Genomic DNA, 13,059 nt, shown 5'->3' with positions numbered 1-13,059 from the left:
GCATTTATTGATAAACGTAACTAAGCACACAGGAGAGTTCTTGTGGTAGGATTTCTGAGTAAAAAGCATACCAAGCCACTAAACTTCTGTTTACTTAACTGTAGACAGATAGTATGAGCTTATAGCTATCTATTATAACATGTTATTTGGTGCTAGTATTTCAAAGAAGTTGTTCATGAGTGGCACTTCAAAGGGGAAGTATTTCATTAAGAGAAAAGCACAATGGTTTTGGTACCTCTCCTGCTTTTTACAGCAGTGAATTACAGAGACAACTTCATGCTGCCACCTCCTGGAAGTGGGAGGCCAGGTTTGAGGAGCCCTGGCTCTGGTGATACAAATTTCCTTTTATTATCCCCTTTCAGTTTATTTTCTTCTGCAGCTAAACTTTTCTACACCCAAGACCTCTTCACAAAGTGAATAGCGCCTGCTTGTACAGTTAAAGGTCCCAGATACAAAGGTCACTTGGACTGCTTTGTTCCTATACACCTCTAACAAAATATGAAGACACTGTAAAGGGAATACAGTGATACTGGAAGCCCATCATCAGAAAATGTGATGTGCATACCAAAATGCTAGGATTATAGCATATATAATTTATGTATTTTCTTTTCTTGTGTGACTTTTTTTTCTTTCCGTAATACAGTACGAAGGCAGGAAAGAAAGAAAATATCCCACTATAAATAGAGCAGGAGGAAAATGTAGTACACTCAAGACAGGAGTTACGGCTCAGGAGGTAATAGTGGTGTAGGAAGCTGTAAGTACCATTGCAAAAAGGAAAAAGTAAGGCCATGTTTGCACACTGACTCGTGCCAATATAATGCTTCTCTTTGGGCAAGATTGTACCAGCTTAAGTTGTGACTATTCAACTGAGTGCAGTGTATGTGGATATACTGCTGTTGGTTTAGCTTAACTATTAAAAAATATTTTACTTAAACCGAGGAGCCATTCTTAAGTCATAAGCATGTTTGTCTGCAAGGACTGACTAGTTAAACTTGATGCCTTTATTTTGATGTGAGTGCTTCCCCACAGGAAAAACTAGCCTGTGCCAAGTTCCATACTGTTACAACTGAACTACTTCTGGCATCTGAATTAACTCCTTGAAAGCTAAGGTGTCTTTGCTTAATGCTGTGTTCTGCAATGTACACCCTTATTAAGAGGCAATAAGTATTGAGTAGTACCAGGGGAATAAAAAAAAAAATTATTTTACATTACTGGCCATTTTCTGGGACATGTGGCTTCTGTATAAGTAGGTCTAGTCTTAACTCTTTGTAACTAGGGGAGTTTTCAGAAAGGTTGCTAACAGACCATATAATGATCAGAATACCTAAGATGAGTCTGCCAGAACTTCTGAGAAATTCATGTTGGAGATCTTCTGGCATTGGAAAGATTATAGTACAGGAGTGGCTGGTGTAACGCAGCTCCGGTGCTGAACTTGCATCGTGAGAGTGGCAGGGGCTGTGCTGGCACATGATCTGAACCCTGGCTGTGGAGTGAGGCAGACCAGTAGTGGCTGCTGAAGCCAACATTCCCTGGGACCCAGCCATTTAAAAGGAGCAGTGGGATCCTTGGGGAGCAATTATCATCTCCTGCCTGTGAACTACTGGAGCTCCCCTTCTCTGCTCTACAAGGTATGTTAACATCTGTCCTGTGGCTGTCAGCCACATGAAGATTTTTGCCATGTTTCTTAAGTTAGGAAGGCTGGTCCCTACTCCTGGCATATTTCCTATTTTGCCTTCAAGCACCTAGCACTCCCAAGGCGCTTGGACGACAGAAAGCCAGCACTCTGGCCATAATGGGTGCGTGGCTTCAGTATCAGGAACCATTGCTGAGGGAAGGGTTGGGGGGGGGCAGAAACCTGGTACAACTTACGGATGCACTATGAATATTAGGGTGGTTTACCTCTTGTCATCAACACTGAAAGTGATGAAAGTTTGATTAAAAAAACTCACCACCCTCTATTGCTGTTTTGCTTTCTTTTACTAATATTACTTTAGTACTTTGAACTTGCTCACTTGACTGCATAGCCAGTGAAAAAGATCTTTCTCTGCTAGTCCCCAAATAAAAGGGATTTTTTGAGGTGATCACTTGCACTTTGGAGTCAAGTTTTGCTGCTGATCTTGGTGCTGATGATTTACTGTGTGATCTGTACTGACCTTGGAACCTGAAGATGGCCTATCCCTGCAAGGACTGATGATGCCAATCCATGAACGGTCTGGAAAATAAGGAGGCCTTTTTTTTGCCTCTTTCACTCGGGAGTGGTGTAGTTGTGAAGATGCAGTCGGCTAATGTAGATCAGATAAATCACTATAATTTCATGTAGATTAAAACAAACAAAACTTTGCGTGTCTAAGCTACAGATTTGCATGAGCATAGCTACAGCCTTGGCTTGAATGCAAACAAATCACCACCACAGAAAAGGCCCTTGTCTCGGAGTTTCCTAAATTAATTGACTGTAAAGACAGGTTTACTTTCTTTGTGTGCCTGAATGTAAGGGCTTGGCACACAGGCAGCTTGATTACGAGCTTCTCATTGTGGTGCAGATTAGAACTGATAGAGGCTTTTGAAGAAAAACAGCAGGGCAGGGGGCACACCTCTGAAACACTATAGTGTTTAATAATAAAGTCTTGAAAGTGGAAGCAGACACATTGTTCCATAGGCAATTAACAGTGGAAAAAATAACAGTGAAACCTATTTAAGAATAGTTCAACACTTTTGAATTATTTAGAACTAATGCTAAACTAGCTTTGAGGGCAATGACAAAAAGTCTAGCAAAAACAGGTTTCAGGAAAGCAACAGTTGAACAGTCGTGGAACTGAAGCGGTTACAAAGTACACCTCACCTTCACAGCCTTGGGCACTGAATGTTCAGTGCCACAAGAGGGTGCTTCAGTGGCACCTCACAGGATTGACTCTTCGACAAGTTTCTGAGGCTCTGAGATGTCAGGCATGCATTCCAACAGTGTGACTATGCAAAGGCTGCTCTTGAGGAACGTCTCGTAACTGGTAAGTAACTTCCCATTGTAGAGTGCTTTATAACTGACATCTAAAGCACCAGCTCGCCCATGTATTTTGTTCAGTTTTTTAAGTTAGATAATGCATCAAAAGGTTTCACTTCAGAAGAACTCATGGATTAAAGTTTGGTATCGGCCACTGCATTGGGGCAGAGGGGTTAGTTTAAATTCTGCTCTGTTAAGATTATTTCTATCATGAATCATGCAGAAAGGGGTCATACCACAGCTGCATTGGACAAGTCCATTTAGGACATAGTGAGGCTGAGTGGCAAAGGGAAGCTGTTGGAACACCACCACTTTTAAATTTGAGAGGTCCTGCCTGTCCCCTGTTTTGACAGTTTTACAAAGGGAAAAATGCAGTTCTTAAATTCTCAGAGATTGGCAAATATGGGTGAGAGATTTCATCTTCTCTGAGCCAAGAGCGTGTCCTTTTCTGCTGTGATACGTGCCAAAACGGGCTGCCCTCACCTTTTGTAGTGTTCAGACCGGACAGCTGCAGCACGCTGGAACAACTGCACAGAGAAATGGGATAGTGCAGGTACCTGCAACTGAGCAAGAAGGAGCTGCAGGACTGTACAGAACTTTACAGGACAATTTCACAGGCCAGTTTTTTTTAGTGACACAAAATGCTGGCTGGGTTTTTTGTGAACTCCTAAATAGATTATTGCTTCTGCCTGGGCTTTTCACATCTGCATTCCTATCAAATGTTTAAGCCACTGTAAAGCCACTGTAAACAGTGCTGTTGCAGATCTTTAGAGATGAGCTCTTCTCAAAATACATATTTGCTCGGCCTTTACATAGGCTGTTGGGGAATACCTTCTAACGGGTATTTTTGCTTTTTTTTTAACAACTGCAGAGCTGCACTAGTGTGAGTTTTTTCCTCCCTCTAATTTGACATTAGTTTTTTTTAAAGGACATAAAAATTATTTTAAATGTAGTAAATGATTCACTTTAAAAGGTGGATCACAAGTACCTGTACTCTGCTTCTTAGGTTTTATTCATATTGTGGAATTTTACAGAATTTTTTTCTTTCTTTTTTTTTCTTGCAGAAACATGTTAACTACCAGCTTTCTCACTGTTGATGCCACACAAACTTGTATGCTGTGCATACATTTGATAGTTGTGGGTGGTGGGGTTTTTTTCCTAAAACTGTTTTAGTGACAGAGGACCGTGAAAAATATCTGTAGAACCCACACGTGCTTCACCAGCCTCCATGCTGTGGGCTTGTAAAGGCTCGCCGGTGTGCAGGGCAGTGTCTTCTGAAGCGTTGGGTTGCCAGCATCCTGCTCCCTTGGGCCAGTGCTCCCACTGTGGAAAGTTCTGTGCAAGCTGGACAAGACGACACAGCCGTCAGCCTGTGCTCTCCACATGCTGCCATGAGGAATAGTATCCTGGGGAAAAAAAGTGGATTAGTGGAGATGGAGGAGAAATGTTAAGACGATATTAGACACTGGAGACAATAGTTCTGGTGTATGAACAGCCTTATGCCAGACTTAATTCTGTAGGGAAACTTCTCATAATTGGTACTATGTAACAAACAATCCGCTTGCATGGCTGCAAGACACTTTTCACAAAAGTCTTTTTAAAAAGTGTTCTGTAGTAGTAGCAGCTGTGATGCCTTTTTTTTTTTGCAAAGATTTTTTTCAAAAGAAAAAATCTGAGCTTTACAGAGTCGTTATGAGATAGACTCTTGAAGTGTAACTGCCTATGGTTTGTCTGCAGCATCATTTAAAACTTTTAGCATCAACTAGAGCAAGATCTTTAATGTGTGATTTGAATAATTTTAAAACTATACAAACAAAAGTAATAGCACATTTCCTCAGGTATTTAAAAGTTGGGAAAAGTAGATAATGTCTCTGGGCAAACAACCCGTCACAAATGAGATAAATAGAAACTAAGGGTCGCGGTATGCTGTTGAAGTGGCTTTCTAAAGCTACTATTCCAAAGAAAGACTGGGTGGACAGGGAAAGAGGGAAGAACCAGCATAGGCTTGAATGCTCTACAGAAATATTTTTAAGAGATCAGAGGAGGAGCAAAGTTCCCTTTCCATGCTGGTGGTGTAAAACACAGCCTCCCAGTGTAGGTGAGGGATTATGATACGAGCGCATCCCGCAAATCCTTCATGCAAAATGAAAACAGCACTACACTGGAAATCATTCTTAAATTAGGCCTGAACAACCCCATTAACAGTGCTGAAACATCAATGTTGAGATGTAGAAAAGTGAAGGATATGTAACCATCAGGCTTTCAACAGGCTTGTCTGTAACACAGTAGATAATGTAGCACTTAATGTCCTCCACTGCTTACAAAAGTTCCATTCTTAGCTGCACCTTGTATTATTTGGCTTAGCTTCACGGGGAATTTCCTTAGGGGAGGGCTTCTGTATCTGTTGACAACTAGTGGGAGATATAATAGTTATGTCTGTAGTGAACATACCATAGTAATGCTATTTCTTAAGCCTTGCAAGGAGGATTCATTGGGTTTCACTCTGGAAATGAGCTGACTCATTAGCTCTACCTGAACCTCTCAGTCTTTTTAGCCTGTGCCTCTTCAGTCAGTAAGAATCCTGTTGCTGTCCTAATAAGTGCCTCACAGGACAAAATGCGGGAAATGGGAATTAATGTTTTGTTTTAAATACCATTTCTAACATCAAGCCAAGGGAGGTACACCTGTGTGTTCAAAAGTGCCAAACAGAAGAGCTACTAAATGCCTTATTCTGGCACTAATCTTCTGTCTCTGGTGAAACTCCCTGTTACTCTGTTAGGCTGGACAGGCTAATGTTCAGTAGTCATCTCTATCCTTTTATTTTAAATTTAAGAATGTTTATTGTAGGTATGCTGGAGCTACTGATGAAAAGGACCGGCAACATCACAGTATAAAATACAGTGGCCAGTATGTATAGTAGGCATTGACTGCATCTTCAAGTTGTTCGTGGACTGCAAAGCCAAGCAATTTGAAATTCATGGTCTGAGAGAATACCTGTTCCATCATACGTCCCATCAATTTGCTGAGTGACTGTGGCATCTGTTTAGAAGTTAAATTCCACATATGTTGGCATACTGCTCTGAAAACGAGTACATATTTCTAGTAATTCTTCCAAACATAATACTTGACATAGTTTCTTACCTATCAGAAGATAGTGTAAGCTTTGGGGTGTGCCCATGTTGCAGTTAAGTCAATAGAAGAGCAAGCTCCCACCAGAAGAGGCAGTCCTGCTCCTTCCTTTCCCTCAGCTGGGTGCTCCTGTGCGTTGGATCTAAGACCCATTTAATGACACAGGGTGTTGGTTCACCCAAATTACGTGGCAGCACGTTAATCTTGTCACTAAAGATCAAAACTTGATAGGACAAAAATTCTAGTTTCTCATAGTCAAAATAGGATAAGAGGGGTTTTGGATTATGTTCCGCTACAGCCATCAAAAGTTATTCATATATGTAGGATTTAAGTAGTCTTGATTCCTTGTCAAAATGTGCACGTGATCTGACTGTCCTTCAAATAGTGATGTGTCCTGTAAATTTGCAAAAGTAGTTGGTAGGTGTTCCGAAGCACTGAATGACCTACATGTGATTGAATTAGTACATACAAAATCTGTACCATCAATTTCTCCAATCAAGAGGTACTGCTAGGTGGACAGTTTTAATTGGTATAAAGTAGTTTGAACGTAGTTTGAAACTTTATGAAGTTCTTGCGCATCTTCTGTTGCTGTGCTAAAGCAGCACAGAATTACACGCCTTAGTTTGGAAACCTTTCTAAATAGTCACAATATCAGCTTGCAGAATAAAGGATGCTTCTGCATCTTTCTTCTTGGACCCTTTTTGATTTCTGCTGCCCTTCAACCCTGGGAACTTCAATCCACCTTTGTACTAGTACCATTTATTTATTCTACAAGTACGTATTCTTACTATGATATAGCTGTGTAACATAGAAAGGTTTGTGGTGTGGATATAGTTCTCATATATATACAACATCTGATTGACACAAAACTTCTTGTGCTATTTTTAGTTTTATCAATGTAGTTCTTAACTAATTTGAACTAATGATTAAAAAGATAGCGTATAGAGGATTAAATACAAATTTAGAATTTCATATTTTGTACTTCTGCTGTAAACCTAAAGAACTAAATGTCTTAGCACTGAGGACTGAATTTCACTGTCGTCATTTTGAAACCCAAGCTGTGCTGTCCTGCCTTACCACGATGAGTCACAGAAACGTGCTTCTGTCCTACCTGCCTCAAAAGGTACAATTCTGTGCAGAAGATGCAATAAACCAGGAAAAAGAGAATGGAAGTAGAGTAATTCCAGCATTGTTACCAATGCACACATTTTGGATCTTCGCCTTCTCAATTCAAGACTATTAACTCAAGAGGTTGGCTTTTTACCTCTGATAAGTTCTGGGTGCTGAATTTGGCCAAAGAAAAAACATCAGCAATAGTTCCCAATTGCAGCCCCCCTGCCCCAGGATTGCCAAAGCCCTCCTGACAACTGGAATAGTGCTAGTGGGGTAGGGGAGGGTGGGGATGTAAGGAGAGAAATTGAGAGTCACACGAAGGTCTCCCTAGCTCCGTCTCTTGACAGTAATCCAGACCAATCTCTAGGGAGAGGTATGGGAACAGTGTGAGAGTAATAATTTTAATCTACTTTATAGCAAAGTCTTCACATGCTTTGAAATGATTGAATCTATTATGGCAGCTGTTTTCATTTTAAACTTCAAATAGTTAAATCTCGGGAAAACTCCTGAAGGTGTCTGCTTGTAAAATACTTCTAGGAAAAAGAAAAATCAGGATAAATATATAGTGTTTCTGGATCTTCTGGCTGCTTCTCCTTGTGTTCCAGCAGAAGTTCAGCACACCCCCCTTATACTTAGCCTTACAAAAGTTCAAGTGCAGTGTTATTTCTTAGTTCATCTTAACCACCAATTTCTGTATTTGTGGTGAAACTGCCAGCAGTAAGAGCCCATTTAAAGAAACCAGGGTTAGGAGCATCTTTCTGCTGGAAGCATATGCCAACATTTGGGGGGTACCTGAACTTTGAGCCTTAAGAAAGGTTGCAAGGCCATTTCCTCCCAGAATGAGGGATTATCACATTATGTCTCTTAAGCATTCCAAATCTTCCCCAGTTTGAGGGATGTCTGCATTGGAAGCTTGCACTGCTTGGTGGGGTTTCTTGAACCAGACTTCACAGGAGTGCTTTGTCCCCTTCAAGTCCATCTTGAAACGGATAGATTGGATGATTTAGACCTTTCCTAGTAATTTCTGCTCTCATTATAGCAGATGTGGAAGGTGAAGAGGGTCCATTTCATCCTTGGTAAAGTTATCAAAAGTTAAATTCCTGGATCTTTCCCAGGAAGTGTCCTGCATTTTGCAACTAGGGCTTCTGGGCTAATTCATCTACAAACCTTCATTAGCTAAAACCATCAGATTAAAAATTAACTTGTTAACTGGTCAGTGATTGTTTTACAGATTTGTGAGAAAAAGGCTTTTTGGGGAGAAAACTTGGCTTTTCTAATTGAAACAATTGTATTTCAGGATTTTGTTTTTGGTAATTTCCCTCAGAACCCCTCCTTGTTTGAGCTGTCAGGATAAATGTGCTAGTGTTAGCCCACTAACTTTAATGTCTTATAAATGATGTTTTGTTTGCTGGGGATGGGGGGTGTTTCTGGGTCTGGCTTTTTTTGCTATGTTGAATTGTTCCTGTCAGTGCCAGAAGGTGGACAGATGAAACACAATTTAAAGAAATGCTTGCTTTTAAAGTCCTGTGCAAGTATGACTTCAACAAGCATGGAAACTGGAGACTTTACTTATGCTTTGTAAATTTTGTTGTGTATGATGTGTATTAATTATTCCATTAACATTAGGAAAAAAATATTAAATGGAAAATCTGAATCTTGTGAATGGAAAAGTTTGAGAGTGATGGGAATTAGATGGCCACAGCTTGCGCAGCAATATTAATGCTTAATTATTCTATAAATCTAGAATTTAGCTAGGAACTGAACAGGAAGATCTAATAATAGTTTATGGCAACATCATCAGTATGATATTCATGCTAGCAACCAAGTAGATTATGTATTTAAACTTTTAAAGCAACTTCTGTGCTACGTGATTCATCTGTCTTTACTGTTTAAAACAAAAAACCTGGGTGAAAGGTTTTATTAAACTTCAATAATACTAAGCTTAAAGCAATATTAATGCAGTTTCACATTCATGGACTCTTGTAATTATATCTGACACTGTAATAAACTGGTTCTGTAAGGTGCTATGAGAATTTTTCTGTTTAAATATAAAATGTGGATTGTATAGTTTTTCTTTCTTTTTTTTTTTTTTTTTTTTTTTTCTTAAATGCATGAAAGTTTGGGGTGTATTTGAAGCTTAACCATGAAATCCTGCTCAGGAATCTTTGAAGGTGGTGCCTTTTTCCTTTTTTTTTTTTTTTTTTTTTTCTTTCCAGTTTTCTTGAGTAGTTTTAAACGAAATATTCAACTTTTACAGCCAAAATGGAACTCCTTTAAACTCTTCAGTCAGCCTCTGAGACAAAGTACTCTCTGAAGGATCAAAGACAAATTTCTTCAAAAGAACTATGTCAACCTCTGTATGGTTTTAAAAATTACTTTTAAAAAGGCTAGTGAAAGTAAATAGCTTAAATTGCCTACTTGATAGTTATTCTCTGGAGATGTCATTTCACAGACTTTTCATTATAGGTTGGTACCTGGTCTTCATGAACAGGAAGTTCTAAAGTTAAGCCTTTAATATTGTATTTTCTTCTTTGTTTTAACAGCTCAAAGGGAAGAGAAAAGGAATGAAGATAGAGCAGAGTCTTCATCGGCATCGAAGAAAGCTGTTGTATCTATGATGGAGAAACAGACGTCTTCTCTCACTAAAAATCTTCCTTCAAAGAAGTCCCCATCCTTCTCTAACACATCACTAACTAAGCAACCACTTAAACCTGCTGGAAGTTTCAAAGGTGTAATTCCCAAGAAACCTTGGCCTTCATCAGGCAGTGTTCCTTCATCAGGCAGTGTTCCTTCAAAACACTCATCTCTTTCTCATGGCTCATCAGTTTCCAAAAAACCAGCTACATCTTCCAGTTTGGGTGGAGGACTCAAAAAGCCTTCACTGTCTTCCATGTCTACTGCATCTGGAAGTAGCCAAGCAAAAGCATCAGCTAGCCCTATGCAGTCACAACCCAACTCTCAGATTCGACAAAATATTCGACGATCCCTAAAAGAAATTTTATGGAAGAGGTGGGAGTTCAAAGCACTTATTTTATATAGGAAGCTACAACTAGAAGTAAATGTTTAGCCTGCAGAGTTTTATTTAAGTCTTGATAAGGGATATCGAGGGATTGAATTTAAACTAGAAATTACTGCAAGTATAATTGGCATTTCAGGTTTATAGTAAAAAAAAAAATAAATTAAAAAATCCTGATACTAAATAAACGTGCACGTGAAAAAAAGCCTTTTAAAAAAAAAACCACCTCACTATTCCATTTATATTAAGGCAATTACAGTTGAAGAATTCAGTTACAGCATAGAAGCTTTTATAATGTAGGTGATCTGAAGTTTTAAAATCTGATGATGGCAGTGTTTGGAGATGTAGAGGTTGTAGGGAACATACTACAGGAAATAGTGAAAGGTTAAGGGCTTACTGAAGCAGAGATTCCACCCCCTCCCAACATAAAAATGAACCACAACAAACCCTGGTCAGTGGACAGCTGTATCACTTAGGAAAGAAAAAACAAACAAACAAAAGGCAGATTTTCCCACCACGATTATTAAAGCCAGCGCCAACTGTCCAGACTTATTATAGACCACTGCGGTCTGGTATTGTTGCTGAAATGGAAGTGCGGTTCACAGTGGAGTATCTAGGGCTAAAACTCAAGTGCTTGGGCTCCTTGTGCCGTTCACAGCAGAGAAACTGCTCACTTCAGTGCCATGAGCAGGAGTGGTTGTAAAGGCTGACTTGATTTCCCAAAGGCTGTCTTCCGTGGCTGCCTGTGGGCAGTAGTGAAAGGTTGCCGTAGTTCACAGTTCAAGGTCCTGAGACAGACTTTGGCTTTGAGATGTCTTTTAAAGGAGTCATGAGTCCTCGCTGAGTAAGGAGGAACCTAGGTTAGCTTCTTCCTCTGAAAAGTTAGCTTTTATGAATGCTACCTGAAGATTCATGCCTAACGTAAATGCACGTACCCTCTTTTGTTTTTAACAGAGTCAATGATAGCGATGATCTGGTCATGACAGAGAGTGAAGTAGGGAGAATAGCACTCAATATTGAAAAGGAGATGTTTAATTTGTTCCAAGTTACGGACAACAGATACAAGAGTAAATACCGTAGCATCATGTTCAATCTCAAGGACCCCAAAAACCAGGTTTGGAATTTCCTTAAACAGTAAACATATACTGAAATATACTTTTGGTTTTTAATGATATGTCAAACTGCACTCTCGAGAGTTTCAAGATAAATACTTATGAATTGTACTATAAAAGATTATTATAAAGCCATTCAAATCTTTAAAATTTTTTTTATCCAAGTAGGAGTTCAAAGTCTACTTTAGTTGGTCATGTGTATTATTAAGTTTGGGCATTTGGTGTGAAATATTTATTTACAGAATGGCTTTCTTAAAATAAATACAGATTTTACTAATTTCTCCTCTTGTGACGTTCTGTAGCATGTTTTGGATACTGCCCGTGTACATGATCATACTTATGCTTTAAAAGAAAAAAACTGATGCTGGTACAGATGAAAATATTCACTAGAGAACACTTGAAATTTTTTACTTTTTTTTTTTTTTAATTTCTACAATAGATGTGAAACAGTTGTTCAGCTTCTGACATTCCTATTCAGTCATATTGATAGTTATTGATGATAATGAGGAAAATTCATCCTTTGTGTTTATTTCCACCTTGTTTTCTGGTTGCTGCACCTTTCCAAATTTGCTTATAAGTAGTCAATATTTTTAATAGGGAATTAAGAAACTAGAACAAGTTTTGCCTATTCAGCACTGCAAATCTTCTTAGTTACCCAAGCAGGTTCTCTTCAGCATGGCAACAAAGTCTGTTTTGTTCTCAGGGACTTTTTCATCGTGTCCTTCGTGAGGAAATCTCACTGTCAAAACTAGTGAGAATGAAACCGGAAGAACTTTTATCTAAAGAACTGTCTGTATGGAAAGAGAAACCAGCTAAAGCAGTAAGTAACATAATTTTCTTTTATGTCCTTAGATACAAATCAGGAGTGAGTTTGCCAACCCGTACCACCCATATTATATTAACGCACTGTTTTCTTCATAATGAAATACTAATAATGTTCAGTTTCAATATGCTTTTTTCCTACCACCAGCCAAATGATAACAAAGTACAGAATAAAATTATAAAATAAATATGTGGACTTTCTACAAAACTGGTTTTGTTTCTTTCAGATGATAGAGTCAAGAAGCAAATCTCACGAAATCAAGAAAACAACTGTAAAACGGGAACATGTACCAGTTGTAAATATGGAAGATTCTCCCCCAGTGTCTGATTCTGATGTAAGTATTGGCTGTTGCTTCAGCATGAAGACATCAAGGGAGATAAATGGTAACTAGGGCCTCAGCTTTTTCAGCAGAAGTGCAGATTGTTTCAATGAACTGTAAGGATATTGTTACCTACTAGGTGTGCTATGAGCATTTTTCTTTTTGGTTTGAAGGAGTGCAACAACAAAATGATAGGCATATTTTGCATGCAGTTCTAAAATGCTGTGTATTTTTCAGCCCTTGCTGTCAATTTACAGAGAAATCTTGTATTTCTGAATACTTAGAACATCATGGAGTGAAATAAGGACAAACGTTATTTGAGAACTGTATTTTTTTGAATATTTTTTTGTGTTTATTCACTTTCAGGAGCAGCAAGAGTCAGCCCGAACTGCACCAAATTTAAACAGTGCTCCTTCTCTAGATGTTTTTAGCAGTATGTTGAAGGATACAACAAGTCAACATCGAGCCCATCTTTTTGACCTGAACTGCAAAATCTGTACAGGTATCTACAGTGCTGACTTTGTGCAAAGTAAAAGAATTGTTATGTTAAGC

At 38.9% G+C, this 13,059-nt stretch overlaps 1 protein-coding gene across 2 annotated transcripts in view; it reads left to right on the top strand.

Moving 5' to 3' along the window:
* The window catches only part of DIDO1 (death inducer-obliterator 1), a 56,370-nt gene that overhangs the window by 27,454 nt on the left and 15,857 nt on the right, over nucleotides 1-13,059 (top strand). For both annotated transcript variants that reach the window (XM_049817198.1, XM_049817197.1), the window contains exons 8-12: nucleotides 9,781-10,246; nucleotides 11,208-11,367; nucleotides 12,069-12,185; nucleotides 12,415-12,522; nucleotides 12,874-13,009. In XM_049817198.1, coding sequence (XP_049673155.1) covers nucleotides 9,781-10,246; nucleotides 11,208-11,367; nucleotides 12,069-12,185; nucleotides 12,415-12,522; nucleotides 12,874-13,009 — 987 coding nt within the window. The remainder of the gene's footprint in view (nucleotides 1-9,780; nucleotides 10,247-11,207; nucleotides 11,368-12,068; nucleotides 12,186-12,414; nucleotides 12,523-12,873; nucleotides 13,010-13,059) is intronic.

Source organism: Accipiter gentilis, chromosome 14, assembly GCF_929443795.1.
Source record: "Accipiter gentilis chromosome 14, bAccGen1.1, whole genome shotgun sequence".
Classification (NCBI taxonomy): domain Eukaryota; kingdom Metazoa; phylum Chordata; class Aves; order Accipitriformes; family Accipitridae; genus Astur; species Astur gentilis.
Note: the sequence above shows the minus strand (reverse complement) of the source record. Positions and strands in the feature narration are given on the sequence as shown.